The following is a 26,146-nucleotide window of genomic DNA, read 5'->3' as shown; positions in this document are numbered from 1 at the left end:
ACATGACACACCTTGTACAGTTTTATACAGTGGTGTTCCATAAAGTCTAAGACCACTACCGTCGTCTTCATTGTGCTGGTAAGACGGGAGACCAGGCGACCCAGTCGTGATAATAATGATACCTTCTGATCACTTGTGTACAAGACAGGAGGAGTGTTGCTTAACCACTTCCAACTTGACGATCATGTGGAACGATTTGAGTGAACCAAGGTTTCAGTCGATGTACATATGACGAAATGTTTGTTTACTTATACACGATAGTTGGTTGAGACACAGACAGTCGAGGGTAACCAGTGACCTGTGAGTCAGGGCAACCAGTGACTTGTGAGTCGAGGGTAACCAGTTACTTATGACGCAGCAGCTTGTTTGGGTGGTAACCGTCCTGAGTCACCGCGGGCTCGCGTAGCGTCATGTTGCTAGTCAGTCTGCTCCTGCTGTATCGCCACCGTATTGTGTATTAACAACCGACGCTGCAGTTATTATTGTAATTTGCTTTTTCTCTTTTATGTTGAAGGCTCCAGACACGAACCAAAGTCCACGTCAAGGTCGGGCCTCAGTTGTAATTCAGAAGTAATTATAAAGCGGAGAAATATGACAAGGGAAATTATTTACGAATTTTGTAGGACGTGAAAAGCCAGGCAGGCCATAGTGACGTACGGGAAAGGACATGAGAAGGTGTGAATGTTATGCTGAATGTTCGCTGCATCTTTGTAATGTGGGCTTTTGTGTATCCAGTTATCATGTATCCAGTTATTATGTATCCAGTTATAGTATTTATTCCTTATTGTTTCTTTTCTGTAGATAACAAGAAAAAATATATATACGGAATAGAAAGGAAAATAAAAAATCAGCAGGAGTGGGTTAAACATTGAGTCACTCACATAGACATACAAGCTTCCCTGGTTTAGTGTTTAGCGTTACTGACCATGAATCAGAACGGGCTAGCCCGGGACCGAACCCACATGGATTCGTCGATCCTGGGCGTTGTAAATGACCCACACCCAACCCAGATGTTTACCCTCCCCTTCACGGCTTAATTTAGGTTACAGTGTCTGTATGGTCATAATTATATCACAATAAAGACATGATTAGAAATCACACACACACACACACACACACACACACACACACACACACCGGCGTAAACCGGGTACCCATTTATCTATTACCGAAGGAAGGGTGAACAGCTGTGTTAGCTGTGGGCCGACTGCCGCGACCCACCTTCCATCCGGGTGGGCCCGTATGTAAAATCATAGTCAGTAATGTTAACCACTACACACCACGGAAGTCCTTTATGTACGTGTATATGATTATCTTTTTTTGTGGGTGAGGGGGGGGAGAAGAAGTTATAGAGAAGAAAGTCCAATTTTCACTTTTCCATCTTGGTTTTCTGAAATTTTCAGTATTCTCAGCTTCCATTACCTCTTCATTAGTCAACTACATTATTACTGTAGTTATATGTCCTTCCATCTTTTCTGACATTAGTATATTAGTTTTGTGTTCTAGTTTATCGGCCCTTATCCTTCAATGATTATTGAAGAAATGATAATTTTAATCATGTATCCAATTAATTTTCTTTTTCATTTTCCTCGATATTTTTTTTTTTTCCGCCTATTGGGTTTTTTTCAGTTTTTTCCAACTCCCCCGTTGATGTGTGTTGATTTACCAAATAAATTCCTTATGAAATTACCCGTGTGTGTCCGCCATAGCGTCGCTTGTTTGATATACTTCCAAGTTGAAATAACCTCTATGGGTCTTCCCTTCATGTCGCTTCTGTCATTTCGTATTGGTCAGGTCCTCGTGTGTGTATGTTGTCATGGCGATAGAGACGCTGTTTACACTAACGGACGCCTACCCATACCTCCTCCCAGCCTATTGCTCAAGGGCCCAAGGCCTTGCCCCACTCAAGGCATTGGCCCTTCCTTCAACTCTTAGCCCTTGCCACACCCCAGCTCTTAGACCCTGACCCACCCCAGCTCTTGGGCATTGCCCCACCCCAGCCTTTTTTTCCTCCCTCAGGCTTTAGGATTTCCCCCTTCCCCGGGCCCTGAGCCTTGCCCCTTCCCCAGGCCCTGAGCCTTGCCCCTCCCGTCAGCCTCCAGGTTTTCCCCTAAGGCTCCTGGTAGTTGACAGTAAAGGGCACGCGTGGAGGTTAGTTAGTCGTAAACAGAACTGACCTTCGGTGTTGTGGTCAACATGACTATGGCCCCTGGACATGAAAGGCATGAGAGGCGTCGTTCGTTCCTTAGTTTTCAGGTTTGTGAGTGTGTGTGTGTGTGTGTGTGTGTTGTTACTGTTTCCCCGGTGATGCTACTGGGGTTCCCTTCAAGTGTAGTGTGTACGCCAGACTGACACCTAAACCCGGTGAGTGTGTGTGTGTGTGTGTGTGTGTGTGTGTGTGTGTGTGTGTGTGTTAATGATTCCCCGGTGATGCTACTGGGGTTCCCTTCAGTATAGTGTTTACGCCAGACTGACCCCTAAACCCGGTGTGTGTGTGTGTGTGTGTGTGTGTGTGTGTGTGTGTGTGTCTCACGAGACAGTAGGATATGAAGTATTGGCTGGATGGGAAACTGGGTGCATAACTATCGGGTTGGCGATGGAGCAATTTCTAGAGGCCGTGGAGGATTGTTATGGTCGACTGGGCACCATTTATAAAGAGCCGCAAGGGTTGGCCATGTTCGTGCCCTGTGGGAGGCCACAGGTGAGGGACTGGAAGGTGGAGATGACCACTTGGAAACGTACAGCCAGACGACCCTTACTGAGGAAGTCAGTCTGCAGCCCAGAGTGAAAGGCTCTGTCGACGATCACATCTTAGTTGGTCAGGTCGAGGGTTTTGGTGAGGTGAGCGGTGGTTGGAAGAGCCAGGGAGGCCTTTGCGTCTCCCAAGGTTGAGGTTGATCAAGTCCAGGTAAGTGACGTGGCAGAGGATGGTAGGGGAGGTCTCTTCATGGTGCTAACCTCTCCTGGTATGGTTTGGAACACTCGCATGTATACAAGGCCACTTCAGTACGTCTTGAGTGTGCCCTAGAATCCACGCTGTACACCCAGATGCTGCAGTTGGTTTCTGGTGTGACCTAAAACACATAAACACACACACACACACACACACGTGTAGTGTAGGGCGGCGGCGCAGGGGACGGGTTCTCGCGCTGGTTCATAAGATAGTATGGCCAGCCTGGCTGATGTCCAGTCGTCCCTTGCGGTTCTTGGTCGCCCAGCCCGAGCGGTGCCTAGTCCTCGCTGGCGGGTCGAATTGGTCTTGGCCGCCGCACGTTACAGTTACTCGAACAAGGAGCTGTTACACCATCGTTCTCAAGGTATGGTGACGTGTGTGACACGGTGGTGAAGCCGTGATGTCATCATGTCTCGAGCACTTTGTTCCGTTGGCCGTGGACGGTACGACTCTTGACACGACGCCACGATTTTTGAAGGCGGTAGTAGACCCTCTGGGTGTGACGACTAGGCCATCATGCCCAGGGGTATTTCCATCGTGTTCAGGGTGTTAAAAGTCGGCTTGGGTGGGGGTGAGGGGTTGCAAGGTGCACCAAGTTCTTGTTGATAGTGTCACTCTGCTCTACATGAATATTTTGGTAATCGATCGCTGTTTCCTGCACTAGCGAGGTAGCGCCAGAAACAGGCGAAGAAAGGCAGCATCCGCTCACATCCACGCTAGTTGTCAAGTGTAATACACCGAAACCACAGCTATCCATCCATAGCCATGCCCCACAGGCCTTTCCATGGTTTCACATGCCCTGGTTTAGTCCACTGACAGCACGTCGACCACTGTATACCACATCGTTCCAGGTCACTCTTATCACGTGCACACTTTTCACCCTCTTGCATGTTCAGGCCCTGATCGTTCAAAATCTTTTTCACTTCATCCTTCCATCTCCAGTTTGGTCTCCCAGTACTCCTGGCTCCCTCCACTTCTGACACATATATTCTCTTTGTTAACCTTTCCTCACTCCTCCCTCATGTTCAACCCCTGCACTTGACCTGTCACTTTCTTTTATACATCCCAATCATTTGCACTCCTTCCCTGTAAGTACCGCCCAAACGCCTCTCCTTTTTCTTTCACTAGCAACGTTGCTCCTTTGTCCTACCACTCGCTACCCTTTTCTTATCTGCCCACCTCCCACCTTTCGCATGCCACATGCCTCTCTCGCACATGCCAGCACTGCATCCCTAAATACCTCCCATTCTTCAGCCACTCCCCTTTATTTACTTTCACGTTTTACCACTCTACATTCACTCTCCTGATATTTCTTCACACAAGCTTCTTTTCCAAGCTTACTCACTCACACCACTCTCTTCTCACCGATATTTTTTTCCTTCGAAAACTTTTACATATCTTCACCTTCTCCTCCACAAGATAGTGATCAGACATCTTACCAGCTGCCCCTCTCAAGATATTTACATGCAAGTCTCGCTTTTACATGTCTGTCAATTAGTATGTAATCGTGTAATGCCTGCTTACCATCTTTCCTACTTGTCCACGTATACTTGTGTATGTCCATCTTTTTAAACCAGGTACTCCCAATCATGAATCTTTTTTTTTTCTAGCACTCCACTCTACTAGCTATTTAATGTTTCCATTCATAATACTGAATACCCCATCCTGCCCCTCTCCCTCCAGTTATACCCTCAGCTGCCATATCACTCATCGTTGCATTTAGATAACCCATCTCCAGTACCCGGTCTCGTGCACCAAAACTGCTGACACTCTCTCAGCTGCTCCCAGAACACTTGCCTCTCATGGCCAGTTGCATAAACACTAAATAAATAAAACGAATGTATTCAGTATCTTCTCTACCAAGACTCTGTCGGTAGATACGTATTTGCTTGGAAGAATGAGGCTTCTTTCTGTAACAGTCAGTTAGTTTTAAACTGAGTTATTAGATCTAAAGATTTTTTGCCTAACGTTACGTAACTACATGTGTTTCATGTAAATTATTATTTATTATGCACTATAATCATGACATGGCCTTATTTGCATTGTTTGACGAGATTCTTTCTTCATGCTGGGGTCTGAGTTGATTTTTTCCCCTTGTGGTCAACCTGATGTAGTTGAAGTACGAAATTTGGCATTTTTTTTGTGTGTGTCATACGTTATTATATACCTCAGGATTGTATAGATTTTCCACCACTTTATGCTATATATATGTGCCCTACAGACCACCTAAGTCTGTCAGTCCATCAGTAAATAACAAAAACATGAGAAGCTATTGTTGTTTGGCGTCTCCTTGGACACGGTAATTGGTCCTTCGCTATGAATATTATTGACTGGTCTCCGCCCATTTTTCTACTTGACGGGGGCAGTATATGGGTGCTCGTTAGCCCCAGTCCAGGCCTGTTTGTCATGATAATGGGTGATTTGGAAGTAAACATTGGCCCCGCACTGTTATTAGTAACCCCCCCCCCTTCCCCTTGACCCGTCCCTGACCCAACCAATAGTAGAATTAGTACCAACAGACTAGTTAGGTCTGTTTGTGATATCGATCGTAATTACTGTGGTATTGTACTAATAGTAATCCTAGTTAATGTATTCTGTCTTGAAGGCATTGCTTATTTCATATCTGGTAGTCTTATAAGTAAGTTTTGTGTTAGACGTTGGTAGTTAGAAATTTTGCTGAGCCAGACCAGCGAGCTTTGAAATAATGATTGGGGGATACTGAATAACGTAATGCTCAAATGTCTACTTATTAGGATATTCATCATACGAATTGCCCTTTGTGAAGATCTTTTGTGTACTTATGGATCCTTAGTAAACAAGAAGAAGCCTTCCATTCTTGTGCATATCCTAGCTGGTAATACCCCCAGCGTCAGAGAAGTATGACTGCCTGGTTCTGGTGACATACTGTAGTTCGTGCGACAGAAATTGATTAAACCTATGAGTGCGACTGCTACCCTTGAGAACGACGTCACGATTCTTGGGGTAGTGGTGACCTTAAGACCAGAATCATCATTAAGGGTCAGGTCTAGAGGTCCGACCATCGTATCCAAGTAACCAAGAAGTAAGTAAGAGTGGCATTTCGAGAATTTCACACCAGGCTTATCTGAACAGTCCTACGTACTACCCCTATACCTCACTCGAGTTTTATTAACCTGTTGTTGAGACAGTCGCCATTACAAGTAGATTTCCATTTATCGAGTCGGCAAGAAAGGCAGAGGTAGGTCGTCAGTTAGGTTAGGTCTCCTCCTGCACCATCATCATAAGTAGGCTTGCAGACATGATTTATAATGGCACGTTCCTTTCCGTAACACTGGATTCGGAAACTTGTGATCTTTAGGGAAACCTCAGGATCATCTCATGATGGAATAGTTGAGGTATTATCCAGGCACAGAGGCATTTTTTTGTTTCATAGAAGAAATAAGAGTATGCCAAAACATGGCATTATAACTGCTTTGCATGCCGATGATATCATTGCTATTTTTTTTTACTTGAAGGTTTTTCCCTTTAAGTTTTTAGGGGAAGAAATCATGATCTCATGTAATAAATGTGAAGCTAAGTGACATACGACACTACTAGTGTGTCCCATGGCCGTAATATACACTTAATTTTATTTTCATTTATTCAATTTTTTGTATTTTTTGCTTGTAGATTCTTATTTAGTGTAGGAATCTACTTCATTTCACTCATGGTTCACTCAAATATTCTAAATGATAGCACTAATCTTGCATACTGGGCGATGATGGGTGGCTTTTCCATGTATACAAAGTATACGTGGGATTTTCTCTAGTTTATTGGTATTTTTTGTTAAGTGTGCTGAAGTAATTAAAGGGTTGGTGTGTCGGTCCTGACCTATAGCACACCTCGTGAATATTTCACGAAGCTGACGGGGCCACAGCCACCTAGCATGGCTCACCACGTAGGTATATTAGTACAACTGGCAGCTGATGTACACTAAAACATAAATGTCTTTACTTTAAACGTGTGTTTCGCTACGATGAATACTCTGGCATTATTGATACATTAATAATAATACCGCCCTCTCTATATTTATCTGTCGGTCTTAAATAGGAGTAGGTTGCCGATTTAAGGGTCATATTATTGGCTTAGCTGTAACTTTATTTTTTCCCCGTCATAAATCTATCCTGATTTTAAGGGGAAGAAGGACACTTGAGCTGCTACTGCAAGCCTTCAGTAAAATTTACATATTATACACGCAGTTAGCGGTGAAAGTAGGTATCCGTGTTGAAGACAATATTATTATTATTATTATTATTATTATTATTATTATTATTTATTATTATTATTATTATTATTATTAGTATTATTGTTATTATAACCTAACCATTTTGCAGGGGTGAGGTGCGGCCATGTCGGCACAACTACGGTGCTCCATATGGCGCTATTACCTCTCCTACTTACGACAGTGGGTGAGTACTGGGTCACACTTGTGGTAATGGGGGTGAGTACCAGTATCAAAGTTATGATGCAGTAGAATGGTTGGTCACACTTGCAGCATTTACAAGTACAAGTACCGAGTCACACATGCAGATGTATGGACTGATGGGTCACTTTCAGCATCAGATGAATGCTGGGGGTTACATAGGTTTCATTTATCACTGTACACTGTCGGTATGGTCATGTCACCTATGAATTGTTTTTCTTTTGGAATCAGCAAGTCATTTCAGTGGTAATGTTTGATAGCTCCCATTACGTTTAGTTCTTTTGAATGTTCTTAGATCACAACTGTGTTTCACTCTTATCTGTTTTCCCATGAATATTAACGCCTCTTACTGTTGTATTAGTGGAACATTGTCTCTCTCTCCTCCCGTGCGAAAGTCTCGTTCCTTAATCTTCTTGTACTCCCCTTTTAAACAGAACTGGTTCTCACTCGATCTCTGCTTACTTCTTGAAGCATTAAGGTTTCTTGCTTCCTGTATTAGTCCTGTGAAACTAAATTACTTCTTGAAGCTTGTCGTCATTGAAGCTGTGTTGCATCTCTGCCTTTCTTTATGACTTGGCTAATGCTACAAAAATATCTCTTATCACGCTCCAGTAGTCTCTCTACCTCTGCCCAGTATCTTCCACAGTAAAGCAAGTTACTCTGATCCTATCCGGTCTCTCCCACCAAGAAGCAAATCTTTTGCCAACTTTTTCCTGATTCTCCCACTACACAGGGACACTGCCTCTCAACATATTTCGTGATCCAACATTGCACATTAGTACCCCTTTTGTCTCCCCTCTTTCCTTCCATTTGTCTTCATGTGCATTTCTCCTTGTTCCCGTCCGTGATGCAGTGGTTACTGTCTCAGCTTGTTACCCTCCAGTAAGCATCTCTGTGGAAGTGTCTTTCACTGTTTGTTATTCTCTATCTCTCAGTGAAATAGCAGTTCCTGTTTATCTCTTTTCTCACTACTGGTTTTCCATTGCCTACTCACTCATCCTCTTTGAAGCAACATGGCCACTTGTTGCTTCTCTGCTGCCTTAGCCCATGAAGCAACAGTGCCTCTGACTGCTTTACTGATCTCTTATTATGTAGCAAAATAACCTCTTAACACCACCTCATGCTTCCCGTAACATGAATCAGCACTTCCTATCATTACCCCGTACCTCATTTCCCATACAGCACAGTGTCTTACCACATCTTATCTTTTGCAGCCATGGGTGTTGGGGTCGGTGTTAGCGGCGGTGGCACCCTTCCTCGTGCTAGTTGGCCTGAGCTCGACAGCTCCACCGAGGCGCCATGACGTTTGTAAGTTTCTTTTAGGGTGTATGTTTGTGCTTGTGCGTCCATGTTTGAGTGGTGTGGGTCATAGGTATCCATTCCTTATAGTTTATGCTTGGGTGTGTAATTACCTATTGGCAGTTACTTGTTTTAGAATGGGATGATTGCACCTACTGATTTATTTCCTTGTCTTAATGTACTTGGAAGGGACTTGTAAAATGTTAATGTTTCTTAATATGTACACCATATTGAATGAATCGGCTTATGACATATGGTCACCATGAATTGCATTATATTTTTACTATAGAAATACTCTCTATCTTAAAAGCTTATTTAGTCTTGAGGGTAGAGACACATATGTTTGTTATTTGAATACTAAAGTGGAAAGAAAACTTATAAATAGAATATGAAGGACATGCTTTGTTTAAGATAACTTGCACACCAGCTTTTTTCTTTTTTTCATTCTAATCCTATTAACTTAAAGATTATACTCTGCACCTCATATGTGGTAAATTGATGATGATATTTTGGTTAAACTTTATTCAAGATTTTGACATTGGGGGTGACATATTGGTGATCTACCTTTGACATCTTATTGCCTTGCATTACAGGTCACTTCCAATCCAGAACTCTGTCAATGGAGTCGCCACTGAGCATGATGCAGTCCTTTGTGTGCAGCCTTCCCAACAACTGCCACAAGGATGGCCAGGATGATGTAGTTGATGGCTACCCAGATGCTGCGTAAGTCTAGCTCTACTGCAGGAAACCAAGATGATGATTACTTAGATCAGGCTACATTGCACACTCCTAGGGGTAAAATATTCCAAATATCCCCATTCTGCACACACTGCTTTATTTCCTAAATCTGACCCTGTTGCACACACATAAAGGGCTAGGAGTCCATAGATTTAGCTGTGCTTTACATAAGGAGGACCAGGAGTCCTTGATCTAGTTATGCTGCATACATTGGAGTCAGAGTTGTCTGTGGTACCTACACCAAGGATTATAATTCCCCAGATCTGGCTCCTCTTCATGTATTCATGTATTCAAATTTTCTTTTATGAAAAACACGTATATAATCGGGTGTAGCAAGTTTACATATTGCATAAGAATGGCCTTTGTTGTAACTGAATATATGACAAGTGATATATCCATGATATACTGATTTATTGTTTTTAGGATGATATCTTTTTACTCATAGGGTAAAGAACCTTGTAACCCTCAGTGTTAACTGTTTTGCTACTTGGGATAAAGTATCTTGTCACTTCAAGTTTCAAAACTAAGCACCTTGTTACTTTCAGGAAAAAAAAAACTGCAGTATATTGTTGCTTTCTGAACTACCTGTCTTTCTACAGGATCAGTGTATTGCTGAACTCTTCACTATGGTCAGAAAAAGATGAGGTTGAAGGAATGGTGGGTCTCCTGAGGTCGCTACCCACCAGTTTGGATTGCCTGTCACAGTTAGCCACCATTCTCACAAATCCCAGACTTACCAGCCTCATGGGTATGCCACTATCACCCAAATTCCTCATTCTGTCATGTACTGGATTTATTTTGGGTCTCTCCCTTTACATTATCTGTACATACTCATCATTGTCATCTCTCATCTTACTCATCTTAATTCTTTCTCTTTAGGGTTGTTAGCAAGGGCTGGTTTTTAGTAAAACCAAAAAGTTGGATAAAATAGTATTTTGGTTAGTTTTCTGTGTAGATTTTAATCTGTTGTAATGCATTAAAGCTGCTTTCAAAGAATATGAAACAATTGCCAATTGAACTAGAGTACTATTGAACTGAAATAAGGGTTTGATCTGGTAGAATTTCATACTATTGATATTAGAATATCCAAAGAATTTTATTACTTTATATATAGATTGGGATTAAATGGAGATAGAAATGCACAAAGTAGGTTCCTGCAGAATCAAGTGATACTGAGAACCAGAATTTTTAAGGGGGTTTTGCCTTCCTCAGTTCTCCCACCTGGCATTTCTTGGATCCAATGGAGGCCTGGACCCCCAGGCTTGTTCATGAGTATTTCCAACCTAATCTGTAATTTAGAAACAAAAGATTCTTTCTTTGTGTATTCTTAATGGCCCTTACTGATGATTCTTTTTTGTTTATCATAGTTCACTAGTTATGGAGACTCCATTGTCGTGGCCACTCCCTTAAGAGAGTTGCAGGATGGAACAGGCATGAGAGCTATAGATAGGTAGATATCATGGTTTTCTGACATTGTGGTTTCTCTCCTTTATCATCTTGATCTTGAGCACTGCTTATTCACCAGGGTCAGTCACCCTACTTCTCTCTTTACTCTTACGTATTATGTTGTATTGACTGAAGCTTGGCTCTTGTACTTTTCATGGTACTCATCATATAAGAGCTCTCTCATTCATCACACGTTATGATCTTTTGTTTTCATTGTAAGTGAGGTTACACTCCCGGGTAATTCCCTCAGATAATCATTATGGTCCTTTCATAATCTTTGCATCCCTATCTTTGTCTCTTTCCTCAGTCTTATCATTCTTATTATATTCATCATGGTCTAATCATCATTCTCTGCATTATCATAGGTCTCTTTATTTATCATTTTCATCATGATCCTCTCAGCTTTTACTTATCATTAACTTTTCACTATGCATGCCTTATTATGGTCCTGTTACTTGTAATGATTGATTCACTTGTTCCTTGTATGTCATATTCATCGTAGTCTTCTGATCACTTGTCATGGTTTTCAATCGTACTCATCTTGGTCCTCAGACTTCATACTGTCTTGGTCTTATCCATCACGCTCATCATGGTCTTACAGTGAATCGCAGCAATCTTCTGTCATACCAGATATGGTTCTCTCAACAAACTGATCATGTTCCTTTGATTTATTCATTATGATTATCTTGCATATTCATTATAGTTCTCCTTCATCACTCATCATAATTATCATACTATATTCGTCAAAGGCCTTTCAGTTGTAGTATGAACTGTTTATTCAATGTTCATACTCACCATGGTTCTGTTTCTAATATATTTTATACCCCAGTTTTCCATACTCATCATCATCCTCTCAAATATCATGCTAATTATGGCTCTAGCAATGTATGCCCTGAAACTGACTTTGCCACTCAGGGCCCTCTTAACTCATCACAATTTTGTCATTTCTCATTTTCATGTTGATACCCCTGACCCTCTTGTTCATTTTGCTCCTGTTTGTTATATTCATAACTTCATGACCATCTCTGTTGTTATACTTACCATGAGATCTGCTCACTTTTATATTCATAATGGTCCCATTATGTACTAGACAGATTATGGTCCTTTCCTTCAGAGTTGTCATGGTTTTTTGACCTGTCATATTCATCATGGCTTTCTGGTGTTAATCAAAACCCTTACACCATATGATAGTGGTCTTGCTTGCTATACTTACCATGGTCTTCATCCTCACCATGCTCATTGTGGTCTTTTCACATTTTGCTTTTGTGACCCTGATATTCCTCATAGTCATTTCACTTGTAAGCATCACAGGCTTACTCCTCGTACTTATCATATGTTTTTCTCATCATTAGCAGTTAGCACTGTGCACTTTCTCGATGTTGTGGCAAAATCATGCTGTATGCACTCATCATACCCTTCATTATTCTTTTACATTCATCATAACCTTCTCATGTTGTCATTGTTCTCTGTCTCCTCTCTCCAGATTTTCATTACTGAAACCCATCATTTTCGTGAATACCTTCAGCTTCACAGTTGTAATGGTATTTTCTCATACTCATTAGGGTCTTTTCATATATGATTACCAGATTTTCCTTCTTATTTAAGATAGTCCTGTCTCTTTTCATACTCATCATTATCCCATAATCATGATGCCATTGTATTCATCATGGTTTTCATCTGTTACGAACTCAATACTTGTTGGGGCAAGGTCGCCAGTAACATATATATGTTTCAAATACTATATTGATCCTTGTCTTGCAAGGACGTTATAGATTTGTTGTTTCACAACGGGATAACACAATCATAAAGTTATGGGATTGATTTAAAGACCAGCATTACATTAAATCTACTTTTAATGAAAGAATTCAAGTGTACAAAGATAAGCACATAAATCAGGCATGAATCATTTACGTTAACACTGAACATGAGTTTAACATTGAACATGAGTCAACATTGAACATGAGTTAACATTAAACATGAGTTAACATTCCAAATAAGATTTCAAGCCAGGAGATCTCTTTCCTTTATGACACTTAGTTTGATAACAGTACACTTAGTTAGAAGTTCAACTCAATGATACTCTTATGACAGAGAGACAATACAATGTAGCGCACTTCACTCGGGCTTACAGTACAGTACAGGGCTTACAGGCTTACAGCAGGGGACACCACTTACCTCGCTGGGAATCAGATCTCAGTGGGTGTAGTGGGTACAAGTAAAGACAAGCGTTCACCCTTGCTGCTATACAATGCTACCCTTGATTGGCTATGGAACTAAGAGCAATTCTGATTGGTTGGAGGGTCCCAGAGTCTCGGCGTAGTCATTGGAGGGTCCCAGAGTATCGGCGTAGTCACTCTCTTGTCTTCTTGCGAACGTCAGCAGCGATGACATACGGTGGTGAAATACCCCGCAGCTGACCCCACGCCTGGACCTGGTGCCTCTGATTCATACAAACATGTAGGCACACACACCATGTTCGTAACACATCTGCTATGCTCATGATTGTTCTCTTCCATCTTACTCATGGTTCCTCATTCATTGAACTGTCTGTGGTTCACTCATTATATTTGCCATGATTATCTGATGTTCATAACAATGTGACGTTTTGTTCTCTAAATCTGTTTACATTTACTTAAGTAACATATTTTTACTGTTCCACCCATCAACATAACACTAAGCAATAAGATTCAGTTTATATTTGAATGATAGCTTCTTGTTTTACTTATCACTTCATGTTTCTTTGTTTACTTTAAGATTTTCATGTACAAGGAATTTAAGGACACCTTTGCTTTACAGAAAATGGTATGCAGGTACGTGACATCATCAGGTCACCGGGTGACTTAAGCCAGGAGCTTACTACAAGCTATGACCTTGACCCAGCTGTTGTAGAAGCCATCTTAGGAGCCAGGCTGAACTTCTCCAGGGTGAGTGGAAGCTAATATAAGAAATAACGTGGGAGAGAGCAGGGGTTTCCTAAAGTTGATCTATATCTATATCTATATCTGTGATGCCTGTTCCATTTGGAACTCCCTCAAAGGGATGGCCACAGCAATACAGTCTCCATAACTAGTGAACTCCCATGCTGCTTCTTAGCCTTTAGTGCCTCACCTTTAATAGGCCACTGACTGTGGGCAAGCTTAGTGCACTGTTTGCTGAGGCTCCTACCTGATATTCCTACTGACTGCATCTATTTAATGCTCCTTCCAACTATTTGTACCTAATGCTCCAGCATAAATGTTCCTACCTACTACTTCTATCTACTGCTCATACCAGTTAGCCAAAAGGCAGGGCTAACACATAGTGCTCACTGCAGGATAATCTAGAGTTATGAGGAATGAGCTTTGTGAGTTATGTGTTGTCAAGTGTAATGTATGATGAGAGATTGTACATTTGTGGACAGAATGCCAGTAGTCCTCGTGTTAGTGAGGTGGAAAGACAGCTACCTGGGTTAGAGGAGTGTAACTTGATATCCACTGAAGTGCTGGCTCAGTAGCAGATGTCACTAACCCTCCCAATACCCAGGCAGGTAGTACTGGTAGTATACCTTCCTGGTTGTTGGCTGCCTACCAACTGCTACCTTATAAGATGATCTCCAGCACTGCAAACATTCTTTCACCATATCACAGAATCCTTCATAATAAAGACTTGACAATAAATACTTGTCCTCATTTATTGTGTGGCTACCCCAAAAAGACACACACAGCAACTTACTGTCATCAGCAAACAGTAAGTGACTTGTATATATTAAATGTTACTGGCTCCACCTTCAAGTGGTTGTACCACAAATGAAAAGACACATTCAGTGAGGTTATATCATCATCAGTGGATGAAAAGGAGTAAAGTTTCCTAAAAAAAACTTTCACTTTATGGGATTCCATACTCTCCTTTCTTATGGTTACATTACTATAAATGATTATATATTTATTTCATACTTTTGACTTTTCTCACCTCGCCAAGCTAGTGCCAGGAACAGGTGAGTCATCCTTTGAAGGAAAATCCCCGTTTGGCTCTTGTTCTTTCTTCTGTTCCTCCTTTTAGAGAGTTAACACATAAAAGGATTATAGATGATTTTTAATATAATTGACTTATTTTAAGCATTCATACTAGGAGATAGGGGACAAAGAATGCAACCCATGTATTTCTAGTGATTACCTTTTGTGTATTATTGGAAGAGAGTTTTACACTTGTGTTGCATTGTCAGCCTTTTATAAATGCACCTTGTTTGCACTCTTTTCTATGTATATACTCATGTGTGCTCATGTGTAGTATTGATAATCACACCAGCTTTAGGCCAGTACCAGTGTGTTGACCAGCCATGGGGAGATGTTTGAACATCTGGGTTGGGTTTAGACCAACTTCCCTGCCCAGGATTTAAACCCATATGGGTCTGGGGTGATTCATGGTCAGTAACACTAACCATTGCACTACAAAGGCCCCTGCATTGCAAAAGTTGACTGAGAGGTGCTGGAGCTGGGGGCTGGAAATCCACCCATCTCTAATCATTTTACAAAAGTATAGTGGAGAAAGACTAAATCCCACATATTCCCTGCATGTCGATGAAGGCGACTTAAAGGGTGGGGGGGGGTCTGGAAATTCTTCCCTCCCGTTTTACTTTTCCAAAAGCAGAAATGGAGATGTGGGCCAAGTAAGGATTTTTCCCTCTGAGGCTCAGCCATCTGTTCTTGATGCTGCCTCGCTGATGTAGGAAATGGTGAATTAGTATGTAAAAAAAGAAAAAGAAGCCAATTGAGGGTTTTCTCTTGCTGGCTGTCATTTGTTTCTGATACCACTATGCTAAAGTTGGAAAGGCAAGCATTGTAAAAAATGAAAAATTCCAGTGACTCCTAAACAGATTCTGTGATATATCTTCCTATTTGAATTTTGGAAGTACTTATCCCATGTTATCTATTTCCATACATGTTTTTCATTATTTCATACTTAAGACACATACTTTCTGCTGTGTTTTACTATCATTGGTTCTTTATGTTTTCTCTTTTCTTATTCTTACACATATTTTTTGAGCATATTTTCCTGGATGATAACCCTATAACCCTCTTCAGATCATGTCGTTTGTTGGTCATCGAGACATGAAGGGAGTTGTATGCTCACCAGGTCAACTAGCCCAGTTCATGGACATCCAAAGCACAACCCAGATCAATAACGTCTCAGCGAGCCTGTGTGATCTTCCCACCAGCCATGTGGCCAACATCACTGAGGCCTTTATCAGCTCTCTGGATGCTGGACCACTCTTCAAGAAGGTCAGTTTGGAGAAGAGTGAAATTGTGCATTTTAGTTAGATTGGTAAGTTTCTAGAATTCATTGTATTGTGGAAACTGTAACCATCAATGTGCTGCCGAATAAAAGAATTGCATTCAATTATACGGACTAGGACACATTTATAAAATCATTCACTACATATATCTCACCTAAACTGGATTATTGCTTCTCTCATATTTAAAAAGGTGATTTTTTTCTTGCAAGTTTTCAAATACATATGCAGAGCATACATTCTTGATGATGGTTGATGATATTAAAGATACTTAAAGAATAGATGCTTTTACATCAGTTGTAGATTAATAAAGCACATAGGATCAAATCCTGGTTATGGCAATCGGTCCAATGTCAACCCAGCTGTTCATTCACTCTTAGGGGTTGGTTGATAAAATGGGTACCTGGCTCAGTCTGTGGTATATATATATGGATTACGTTGAAGGAATGGTAGTTCCATTAATAATATATGGTTGTGAAGCATGGGCTATAGATAGGGCTGTACAGATGAGGATGGATGTGTTGGAAATGAAATGTTCGTGGACTATATGTGGTGTGAGGTGGTTGGATTGAGTAGGTAATGGAAGGCTAAGAGAGATGTGTGGAAATAAAAAGAATGTAGTTCAGAGAGCAGAAGAGGGTGCGTTGAAATTGTTTGGACATATGGAGAGATGAGTGAGGAAAGGTTGACACAGACAATATATGTGTCAGGAGTGGAAGGAACAAGGAGAAGCAGGAGACCAAATTGGAGGTTTAAGAATGGAGTGGAAAAGATTTTGAGCAATCAGGGGCCTGAACATACAAGGGGATGAAAGGCGTGCAAGGAATAGAGTGAATTGGAATGATGTGGTATACTGGGGTCAATGTGCTGTCAGTAGACTGAACCAGGGCAAGTGAAGCTTCTGTGGTAAACCATGGAAAGGTCTGTGGGGCTTGGATGTGGAAAGGGAGCTGTGGTTTCGATGCATTACACATGACAGCTAGAGACTGAGTGTGAATGAATGTGGCCTTTTTGTCTTTTCCTGGCACTACCTCACTGGGGGTGGGGAGACGCTATTTCTTGTGTAATGAGGTAGCGTTGGGAATGGATGAAGGCAGCAAGTATGAATATGTACATGTGTATATATGTATTATTCCTTGGAATAGGGGAGAAAGAATACTTCCCACGTATTCCCTGCGTGTCATAGAAGGCGACTAAAAGGGAAGGGAGCGGGTGGCTGGAAATCCTCCCCCTCTCGTTTTTTTTTAATTTTCCAAAAGAAGGAACAGAGAAGGGGGCCAGGTAAGGATATTCCCTCATAGGCCCAGTCCTCTGTTCTTAACGCTACCTCGCTAATGCAGGAAATGGCGAATAGTATGAAAGAAAGAAAAGAAAGAAAGTATATATGTATGTGTCTGTGTATGTATATGTATGTATACATTGATACGTATATGTGTGTGTATGGGCTTTTATGTATATATATGTGTATGTGAGTGGTTGGGCCATTCTAAGTCAGTTTCCTTGTGCTAACTCACTGATGCAGGAAACAGTGATTAAGGATAATGAAAATGAATTAATAGATATATAGTGTTAATAGGATGGCCTTGATTAGGGCCTCAGTTGCCCATGCCATCTAAGCTAACATAAAAAAGAAAGATATATCAGTTGTAGATTAATAAATACATAGGGATGAAGTATCTCATACATGCAATATTTGACTTTCAAACCGTTTAAGAACTAGAAAAACTTTCACCAGTCCCTGCACTTTGTGGAGGTAACACCATCTGAAGTGAGAAGGATTAACCTAGTCAGGTATCTTTGATTTAATTACCAATTTGTGATTACAGAACTTGTTTGTTGAGGGTGGGGAATAGGTTCTATGCATGTGCAGCTCCATTCTTGAATTTATTATACTCTCAAGTAACCATTTAAATGTTTGTTTAATGCTGACGATATGTTTCATTGGTTAGTTCTTTCCAACCATCCACTACACTTGATAAGGAGAGTGATCTGTAGTTCAGCATGACTTCCTGATTGTAAGTAATTATCTTTTTCCTATTTCTACTGTATAGGAAGGGAATTTTAAACTCATGAGTACTCCATCCCTTGTTCACTTCTTATCATACAATTGCTATTTTAATTTCTGTATGCTCTGATTTAACATTATATTCAATTATTTTTTCCATTCATCCACCATTCTGATACTATAAAACTACATCCTCACATCTTTTTAACAAATTTCTTGCTTAAGTTTCATATGTCCATAGGTTGTTCATTCCCTACATCTCTTGAAGAACTCCTCATTATGTACATCATCAGTATATTGTGACAATTTGAAGGTTGTGATCAGGTCACCTCTCACTCTACTGAGACTGGCAGATAGGCAAAAGTAAAGTCTCTAGCATTTCTATGTGACTTAGCTGTCTTAGATCTGGTACTATCTTTGTTGCTTTCCTCTGGACCTTCTCTATCACTTCTTTTTTCCTATTTTGGTGCATTTGACCAGCAAATAACACTAATGACCTAGTTTTGTTATGGGATGAAATCCATATCCATTGAGTTATGATTGCAGAGCATTACCTGTATACTGTGAACTTTCAAGTATAGAAACAGGAAAAGTTTTAATTGGATATGAATTTAGTTTAAGGAATGACTAGATTAGATACTTAATGAAACTTTAATGACAGGTGCGTAAAGAATTAAAGAGTTTGTACATAAGTCTCAAACTTGGATATACCATGATGGGAATCGTGTACTGAAAAAGTTATAAAAAGGATTATGGGGCTTGGATTTTACATGTAGTTGGCCTTCTTCTGTATTACATTGTTAGCCTTTGACCTGACTAGTGAAGTCCATGATATGTAATCATTTTTATTTCCAATACAGGTGTCAGAGGTGCTGGATGCTATAGGGGGATATGAGGCAGAGAGCCTTCTGCAGCAGGTGGGAGGTCTACTAGCCTCACTTGGTAGGCTAGAGGCCCTTGCACCCCTGGCTTCCACCCTTAACATCCTAAGATCTGCCCTCCACCCCCTCATGAAGGCTTTAGCCACACTCACCGAAGCTGGTTGGAACCCTAACAGGTTTGTCAAGTTGCTCATCAGTCTTTTTGGTTTTGGACTGTTAGATGTGTCTACTTTTCATAAACTAGGTAAGTTATTAGCTAGGTTTTGTATTAAATAACTACAAGATAATTTCTGGTCATGTACAAGTTGTCCTAAGTTTGTTATTGTCACTTTGGTCTCTGAGTTATTTACTGGGACTTGTAGGCATTTGGATTTTTTTATGTTAGCTGAGATGGGACAGGCAACTGAGGCCTTAATCAAGGCCATCTCATTAATTCTTTGTGCGACTAAAAGGGGAAGGAGCGGGGGAATGTAAATCCTCCCCTCCTGTTTTACTTTCCAAAAGAAGGAACAAGGAAAGGGGCCAAGAGAGGATTTTTCCCTCTAAGGCTCAGTCATCTGTTCTTGAGGTAACCTGCTAACACAGGAAATGGTGAATGGCGCTACCTCGCTGAGGCAGGGAATAGCAATGCTGCTTCCTGTGGGACGGGGTAGCACCAGGAATGGATGAAGACAGGCAAGTATGAATATGCACATGTATATATATGTTTGGATGGTATTGCAGTGGAATTTATTAAAAAAGGGGGTGACTGTATTGTTGACTGGTTGGTAAGGTTATTTAATGTATGTATGACTCATGGTGAGGTGCCTGAGGATTGGCGGAATGCGTGCATAGTGCCATTGTACAAAGGCAAAGGGGATAAGAGTGAGTGCTCAAATTACAGAGGTATAAGTTTGTTGAGTATTCCTGGTAAATTATATGGGAGGGTATTGATTGAAAGGGTGAAGGCATGTACAGAGCATCAGATTGGGGAAGAGCAGTGTGGTTTCAGAAGTGGTAGAGGATGTGTGGATCAGGTGTTTGCTTTGAAGAATGTATGTGAGAAATACTTAGAAAAGCAAATGGATTTGTATGTAGCATTTATGGATCTGGAGAAGGCATATGATAGAGTTGATAGAGATGCTCTGTGGAAGGTATTAAGAATATATGGTGTGGGAGGCAAGTTGTTAGAAGCAGTGAAAAGTTTTTATCGAGGATGTAAGGCATGTGTACGTGTAGGAAGAGAGGAAAGTGATTGGTTCTCAGTGAATGTAGGTTTGCGGCAGGGGTGTGTGATGTCTCCATGGTTGTTTAATTTGTTTATGGATGGGGTTGTTAGGGAGGTAAATGCAAGAGTCTTGGAAAGAGGGGCAAGTATGAAGTCTGTTGGGGATGAGAGAGCTTGGGAAGTGAGTCAGTTGTTGTTCGCTGATGATACAGCGCTGGTGGCTGATTCATGTGAGAAACTGCAGAAGCTGGTGACGGAGTTTGGTAAAGTGTGTGGAAGAAGAAAGTTAAGAGTAAATGTGAATAAGAGCAAGGTTATTAGGTACAGTAGGGTTGAGGGTCAAGTCAATTGGGAGGTGAGTTTGAATGGTGAAAAACTGGAGGAAGTGAAGTGTTTTAGATATCTGGGAGTGGATCTGTCAGCGGATGGAACCATGGAAGCGGAAGTGGATCATAGGGTGGGGGAGGGGGCGAAAATTTTGGGAGCCTTGAAAAATGTGTGGAAGTCGAGGACATTATCCCGGAAAGCAAAAATGGGTATGTTTGAAGGAATAGTAGTTCCAACAATGTTGTATGGTTGCGAGGCGTGGGCTATGGATAGAGTTGTGCGCAGGAGGATGGATGTGCTGGAAATGAGATGTTTGAGGACAATGTGTGGTGTGAGGTGGTTTGATCGAGTAAGTAACGTAAGGGTAAGAGAGATGTGTGGAAATAAAAAGAGTGTGGTTGAGAGAGCAGAAGAGGGTGTTTTGAAATGGTTTGTGCACATGGAGAGAATGAGTGAGGAAAGATTGACCAAGAGGATATATGTGTCGGAGGTGGAGGGAACGAGGAGAAGTGGGAGACCAAATTGGAGGTGGAAAGATGGAGTGAAAAAGATTTTGTGTGATCGGGGCCTGAACATGCAGGAGGGTGAAAGGAGGGCAAGGAATTGAGTGAATTGGATCGAAGTGGTATACCGGGGTTGACGTGCTGTCAGTGGATTGAATCAGGGCATGTGAAGCGTCTGGGGTAAACCATGGAAAGCTGTGTAGGTATGTATATTTGCGTGTGTGGACGTGTATGTATATACATGTGTATGGGGGTGGGTTAGGCCATTTCTTTCGTCTTTTTCCTTGCGCTACCTCGCAAACGCGGGAGACAGCGACAAAAAAAAAAAAAAAAAAGTGTATGTATATGTGTATATGTTGATATATGTATATGTGCATGTGTGAACGTTTATGTATTTTTTTTTATTATTTTGCTTTGTCGCTGTCTCCCGCATTTGCGAGGTAGCGCAAGGAAACAGACAAAAGAAACGGCCCAACCCACCCCCATACACATGTATATACATACACGTCCACACACGCAAATAGACATACCTGTACATCTCAATGTACACATATATACACACACAGACACATACATATATACCCATGCACACAATTCACACTGTCTGCCTTTATTCATTCCCATCGCCACCTCGCCACACATGGAATACCATCCCCCTCCCCCTCATGTGTGCGAGGTAATGCTAGGAAAAGACATTCTTTGTCTGTTTCCTGTTGCTACCTCACTGACACAGGAAATGGTGATCAAGTATAATAAGAAGTGAAAAAATAAATAAATATACCCTAGCCTGAGCCAGGTACCTATTTTATTGACTCACCCCTATGGATGGGTAAATAGTTGGGATGATTTTAGACTGACTGCCACAACCAGGATTCGAACCTATACACTTCACCCTGGACAGCCCATGAATGAATCATGGTTGGGAACCACATGCCTTTGTGTTAAACAGAAATATATGAAGGTGCATTGTATATCTGTTTCTTCTCTTTTTTCATACATTTTTGCCATTTCCTGCATTAGTGAGGTATGTAATAGTCTAAAACACTTTTTTTAGCCTTAAACTGGATGGCTCCTAGCATTGCCTTATCTGTTTCCATGATTCTCACAGTCATCTTGTATTGCATAAACCACCAGAATTCTGTTTGTTGGAATTCACACATGAGGACTCAGAGTATAGTCTTGGAATACTTTTATGCCTCACTGCTCTTCCTGCTTGGAATATATAAATAGATTTTAGTTTTTGTGTACTTTTTCGAGTTGATGTATCTCAGTCCATCATGCCCATTACGGATAATTCTGATTTACTTAATGCTCTGAGCTTCTTTTTACTTTATTTTTTGTTTATGCAGTTAAATTGCCCACAGGTGTCTCAAAAATTTACTGATACTGTTAAAGTTTCCATAAAAAATTTCTTTTCTCTAAACATCTTCAGGGCCCACAAACTACGTCCTACTCACTAAACAGTAAGGCGTACCATCAGTATTTAATGTTTACAATTACAATAACTATTTTCGCAAGATTATGTAATTTTATAATTTACTAGTTTTCATGATTTAGTTTTGTATTAATTTTTCATTCCCTGTAAACATCTTCAGGGCCTTAAAACTACATCCCATTTTCTAAACAATAAGGCATACCATCAGTACTTAATGTTTACAGTTACAATCACTATTTTCACTAGATTATGTGATTTTATAATTTACTAGTTTTCATGATTTAGTTTTGTATTAATTCTTCATTCCCTGTAAAATGATGCAAGATGAATTTAGATATGTGCTTTTGCATTTTGTTCCCTGTATATAGAGAAAGGGAATTTGATTGCAAATGCAAATGGATATCTCTAATATTGCATAGCATCATGTAAAGTGTGAAGGACATGATATACAGAAGACAGAGGAATAATTTGCAGAATGAAGAAAAACAAAACTGAAAGCTTACCCCAAGGAACAGCATTAATTTTCATTGAGACCACTGAAGTGTTTGGAATCATCGATTCTTAATAGAATCAATGAGATGAAATGACAAAGAGACCATGGGAAGTGCTGGTATTGTTAGACAAGACATAAGTAGGAAGTTGAAGGATTTGTTTCCAAGTAAGTAGTATGGGGATCTACTAGAAATTTATCCACATATACTCAAGGAGTGTACAGAGACACTTGGTATGCAGTTCTAAATGTTCAAGAAGTTTATAGATCACTGTCGGAGTAAAGGAAATGAACAAATAATTACCCATTTGTAAGGGAGATAAAGAAAATGCATGTAGACCAAATAAAGGATATGTATCTAGGGGCATTGATGATTATGCCTGTGATATGAAAGCTATTAATCATGAGTAGAAGGTACTGCTCATGAATTTGGCTGTTTAAAGTTCTTAATTGGTTTGACAGTGTTAGTAATGACCAGAGCTTTGAAATTGCAAGGAAGATCAGTGAGAAGTTATAGCAGGAAGTCGTATAAGAAAAAAGTAATTAGAGATTGGTGGAAGAGTGGGACAATGTAAGAGAAGAAACTGAGAATGGAAACATTATCAAAGAGATAGAAAAATAAGAATTGTGGGATAGTCATCAGTTGAAGAGCAAGGGCCTCATAAAAGTAGAATTTCATCCCCCATTTTTCATTCACATATGCTCTTCCATGATATATATTTTATATTGATAAACAGTGCCATAATTTGGAGTGGCTGTTAGTTAATAGGTGTCATCACAATATTGTGCAGAGAGGCAAGCCATATTGTTAAGAAAAAATTTGTAAGTAGAAAGTAATTCCTTGTATTTCACTTGATATTTCTACCCTTTGGTGTCTATCCACAGCTTAAGCAAGTTGCTAAACATAGCAGAAAGAGTGAGCCTTTTCTTCACTGGCTCGACAGCAGACCTGGGTATTACACGCTCTGCTGCACTTCTTTCACCTCGCAGCTTCATTGGGCTTGCCTCTCAACAGGTATGGAGATTAACCCTTGGAATAGGATGTCTAAACTTCTTGCATATTATGTCATGATGTATCTTGAAGTGAATAGAAGTATTTAATATGAAGGGAAGAATGACCAAGAATTTTGAAGGAAGTGATTGGATTAAAAGTGAGGACAAAAGAAGACTTTGACATGGTTTTTACAAGAGACTTACCTAACTGGATGGATGTGCAGATTGTATTTTGGCTTATATTTTCTGTGTAGAGTGCATATCAATTTAATTGTGGGCAGAATTTGTAGTAATTTTAGGATTTATGAGTAGAATGCAGCACCTAGAATTCTTGTTATACAAAGGAATGCAAATAGCAACAGACCTCTGTGTTTTTAATGCTGTTTGTGGCAGTGAAAGAGATCAAATATACAGAGTTTACTGGGGTTGGACTAGAAAAGCAAACATGATTTATAACTACAGATTTGCAAATATTGTCAGCAATGGACTGGAACTTAAGTATTTGTCAAGTCTCATGTTAAACATATGAATGGTGTTACTTTTAACTACATTTATTGGTAAATTATTCTATATGATAATAAACTTGTTGATAAAAAGTACTTTGCCTTGTTTGATGTAAACCATTTGTCTACAAGTTTGTATCCAGTGCTGCTGTGAATAATTGTTGCTATGTTTTTTCTTAATGTTGCATTGGTTTTTCACTGTTGAATGATTGATACAATTGATTGTTTATGATTGTAGTAATTTGGATCTACAATTTTTATTATGGGAAGGATGAGTCTTATGAGCAGAAATATTTGAATAGTAACTTGAAGATGTAAAGCTTATAAATTTGTAAGAAATTACTTTTCAGAGTGTTTTTATGACTGAATTACATGGGAATGTTTACCTATTTCAAACATCCATTGCTGATTATGTAATGTTATGTTAAAGTATGTCTAAACTTTTATTCCCTGGGGATAGGGGAGAAAGAATACTTCTCACGTATTCCCTGCGTGTCGTAGAAGGCGACTAAAAGGGAAGGGAGCGGGAGGCTGGAAATCCTCCCCTCTCATTTTTTTTTTTTTTTTTTTTTTTTTTTTTTTTTTCCAAAAGAAGGAACAGAGAAGAGGGCCAGGTGAGGATATTCCCTCAAAGACCCAGTCCTCTGTTCTTAACGCTACCTCGCTATCGCGGGAAATGGCGAATAGTATGAAAAAAAAAAAAAAAAATGTTAAAGTAAGAAAAAGATGAAACAAAGTTAAGCATCCATCACCTGTGTTTCCTTGCAGGCAGCAGGTGACCCATGGAAAGAGGTTTTAGAGGCAGCAGCATCAAGGATGGAAGTCTTGGGGAAGGAAGTAGGGATGGCCACTGAGACTTTAGCCCATCACCCCACTGCACACACCCTCCTTGTGGCTGCTACCACACTGCTCCCAACACTCCTAGGCCCCACTCTTCCCAACGCCACAAGGTATGGTGAGAAGAAACATTGGGAAAAATAAGGAAAGTGAGAGTATGTGAGTAGATGGTTAGAAGAGTAATAGGACGAGGTTGGGGTTGGTGCATGAGGAGGATGTTGGAATCAGTTGGAAGAGATCTGGAGTCATTGAGGAAGTTATGTGAAAGAAAAGCTTGGGTAGGTGTGAAGGGGACAAGGAGGTTGGGGTTATGGTTTGTGTGAAGAAGGGAGGTTTAGTTTGGAATTGAAGTGAATGCAGAGTAAGTTTAATGGTGTGTGTATTGAAGTGAGTGGAAAGAGGGTAAAGAGAAAAGATAATTAGATAATTGAGAACCTATACTTATCTGTATAGCTGATTTGTGTTTATTGATATTGGTTCATCTGTCACTAAAATATTTAAAGATTTAACTAGGGTTATCTATAAGGGTATAGTCAAATGCTCATTCTCTATACTTTCTGCAGTAGTTTCCCCATTATATAAAGAGCTGAGTAGGGTAAGACTTGTTTATAACTCTAGTTTGGATTTTGCATGAGTTATGCTCTTAATAAAAAGATTTATTCTAGAACTTAATCTGACTCACCACCTTAAAAAACTTCTTCTTACAGTATAGGAATGTAATACAGATGTTTTATGATATATTTAAAACAATATTTTAACCCCTTTTTGTTTCACTCCCAATAACTCTGCTGCAATGCAGGCAACAAGGGGTATTCCATA

General features: G+C 40.3%; 1 protein-coding gene across 1 annotated transcript in view; it reads left to right on the top strand.

The window, feature by feature from the left end:
- The window catches only part of LOC139751921 (uncharacterized), a 217,934-nt gene that overhangs the window by 14,871 nt on the left and 176,917 nt on the right, over positions 1-26,146 (top strand). Inside the window, 9 exon segments of the mRNA XM_071667621.1 lie at positions 7,306-7,380; positions 8,609-8,702; positions 9,287-9,416; positions 10,031-10,179; positions 13,674-13,801; positions 15,938-16,135; positions 19,012-19,208; positions 23,880-24,009; positions 25,259-25,440. Coding sequence (XP_071523722.1) covers positions 7,321-7,380; positions 8,609-8,702; positions 9,287-9,416; positions 10,031-10,179; positions 13,674-13,801; positions 15,938-16,135; positions 19,012-19,208; positions 23,880-24,009; positions 25,259-25,440 — 1,268 coding nt within the window. The 5' untranslated portion in view covers positions 7,306-7,320.

This window comes from Panulirus ornatus, chromosome 12 (assembly GCF_036320965.1).
Source record: "Panulirus ornatus isolate Po-2019 chromosome 12, ASM3632096v1, whole genome shotgun sequence".
NCBI classification, from domain to species: Eukaryota; Metazoa; Arthropoda; class Malacostraca; order Decapoda; family Palinuridae; genus Panulirus; species Panulirus ornatus.
This window is presented reverse-complemented; position numbering and strand designations above follow the sequence as displayed.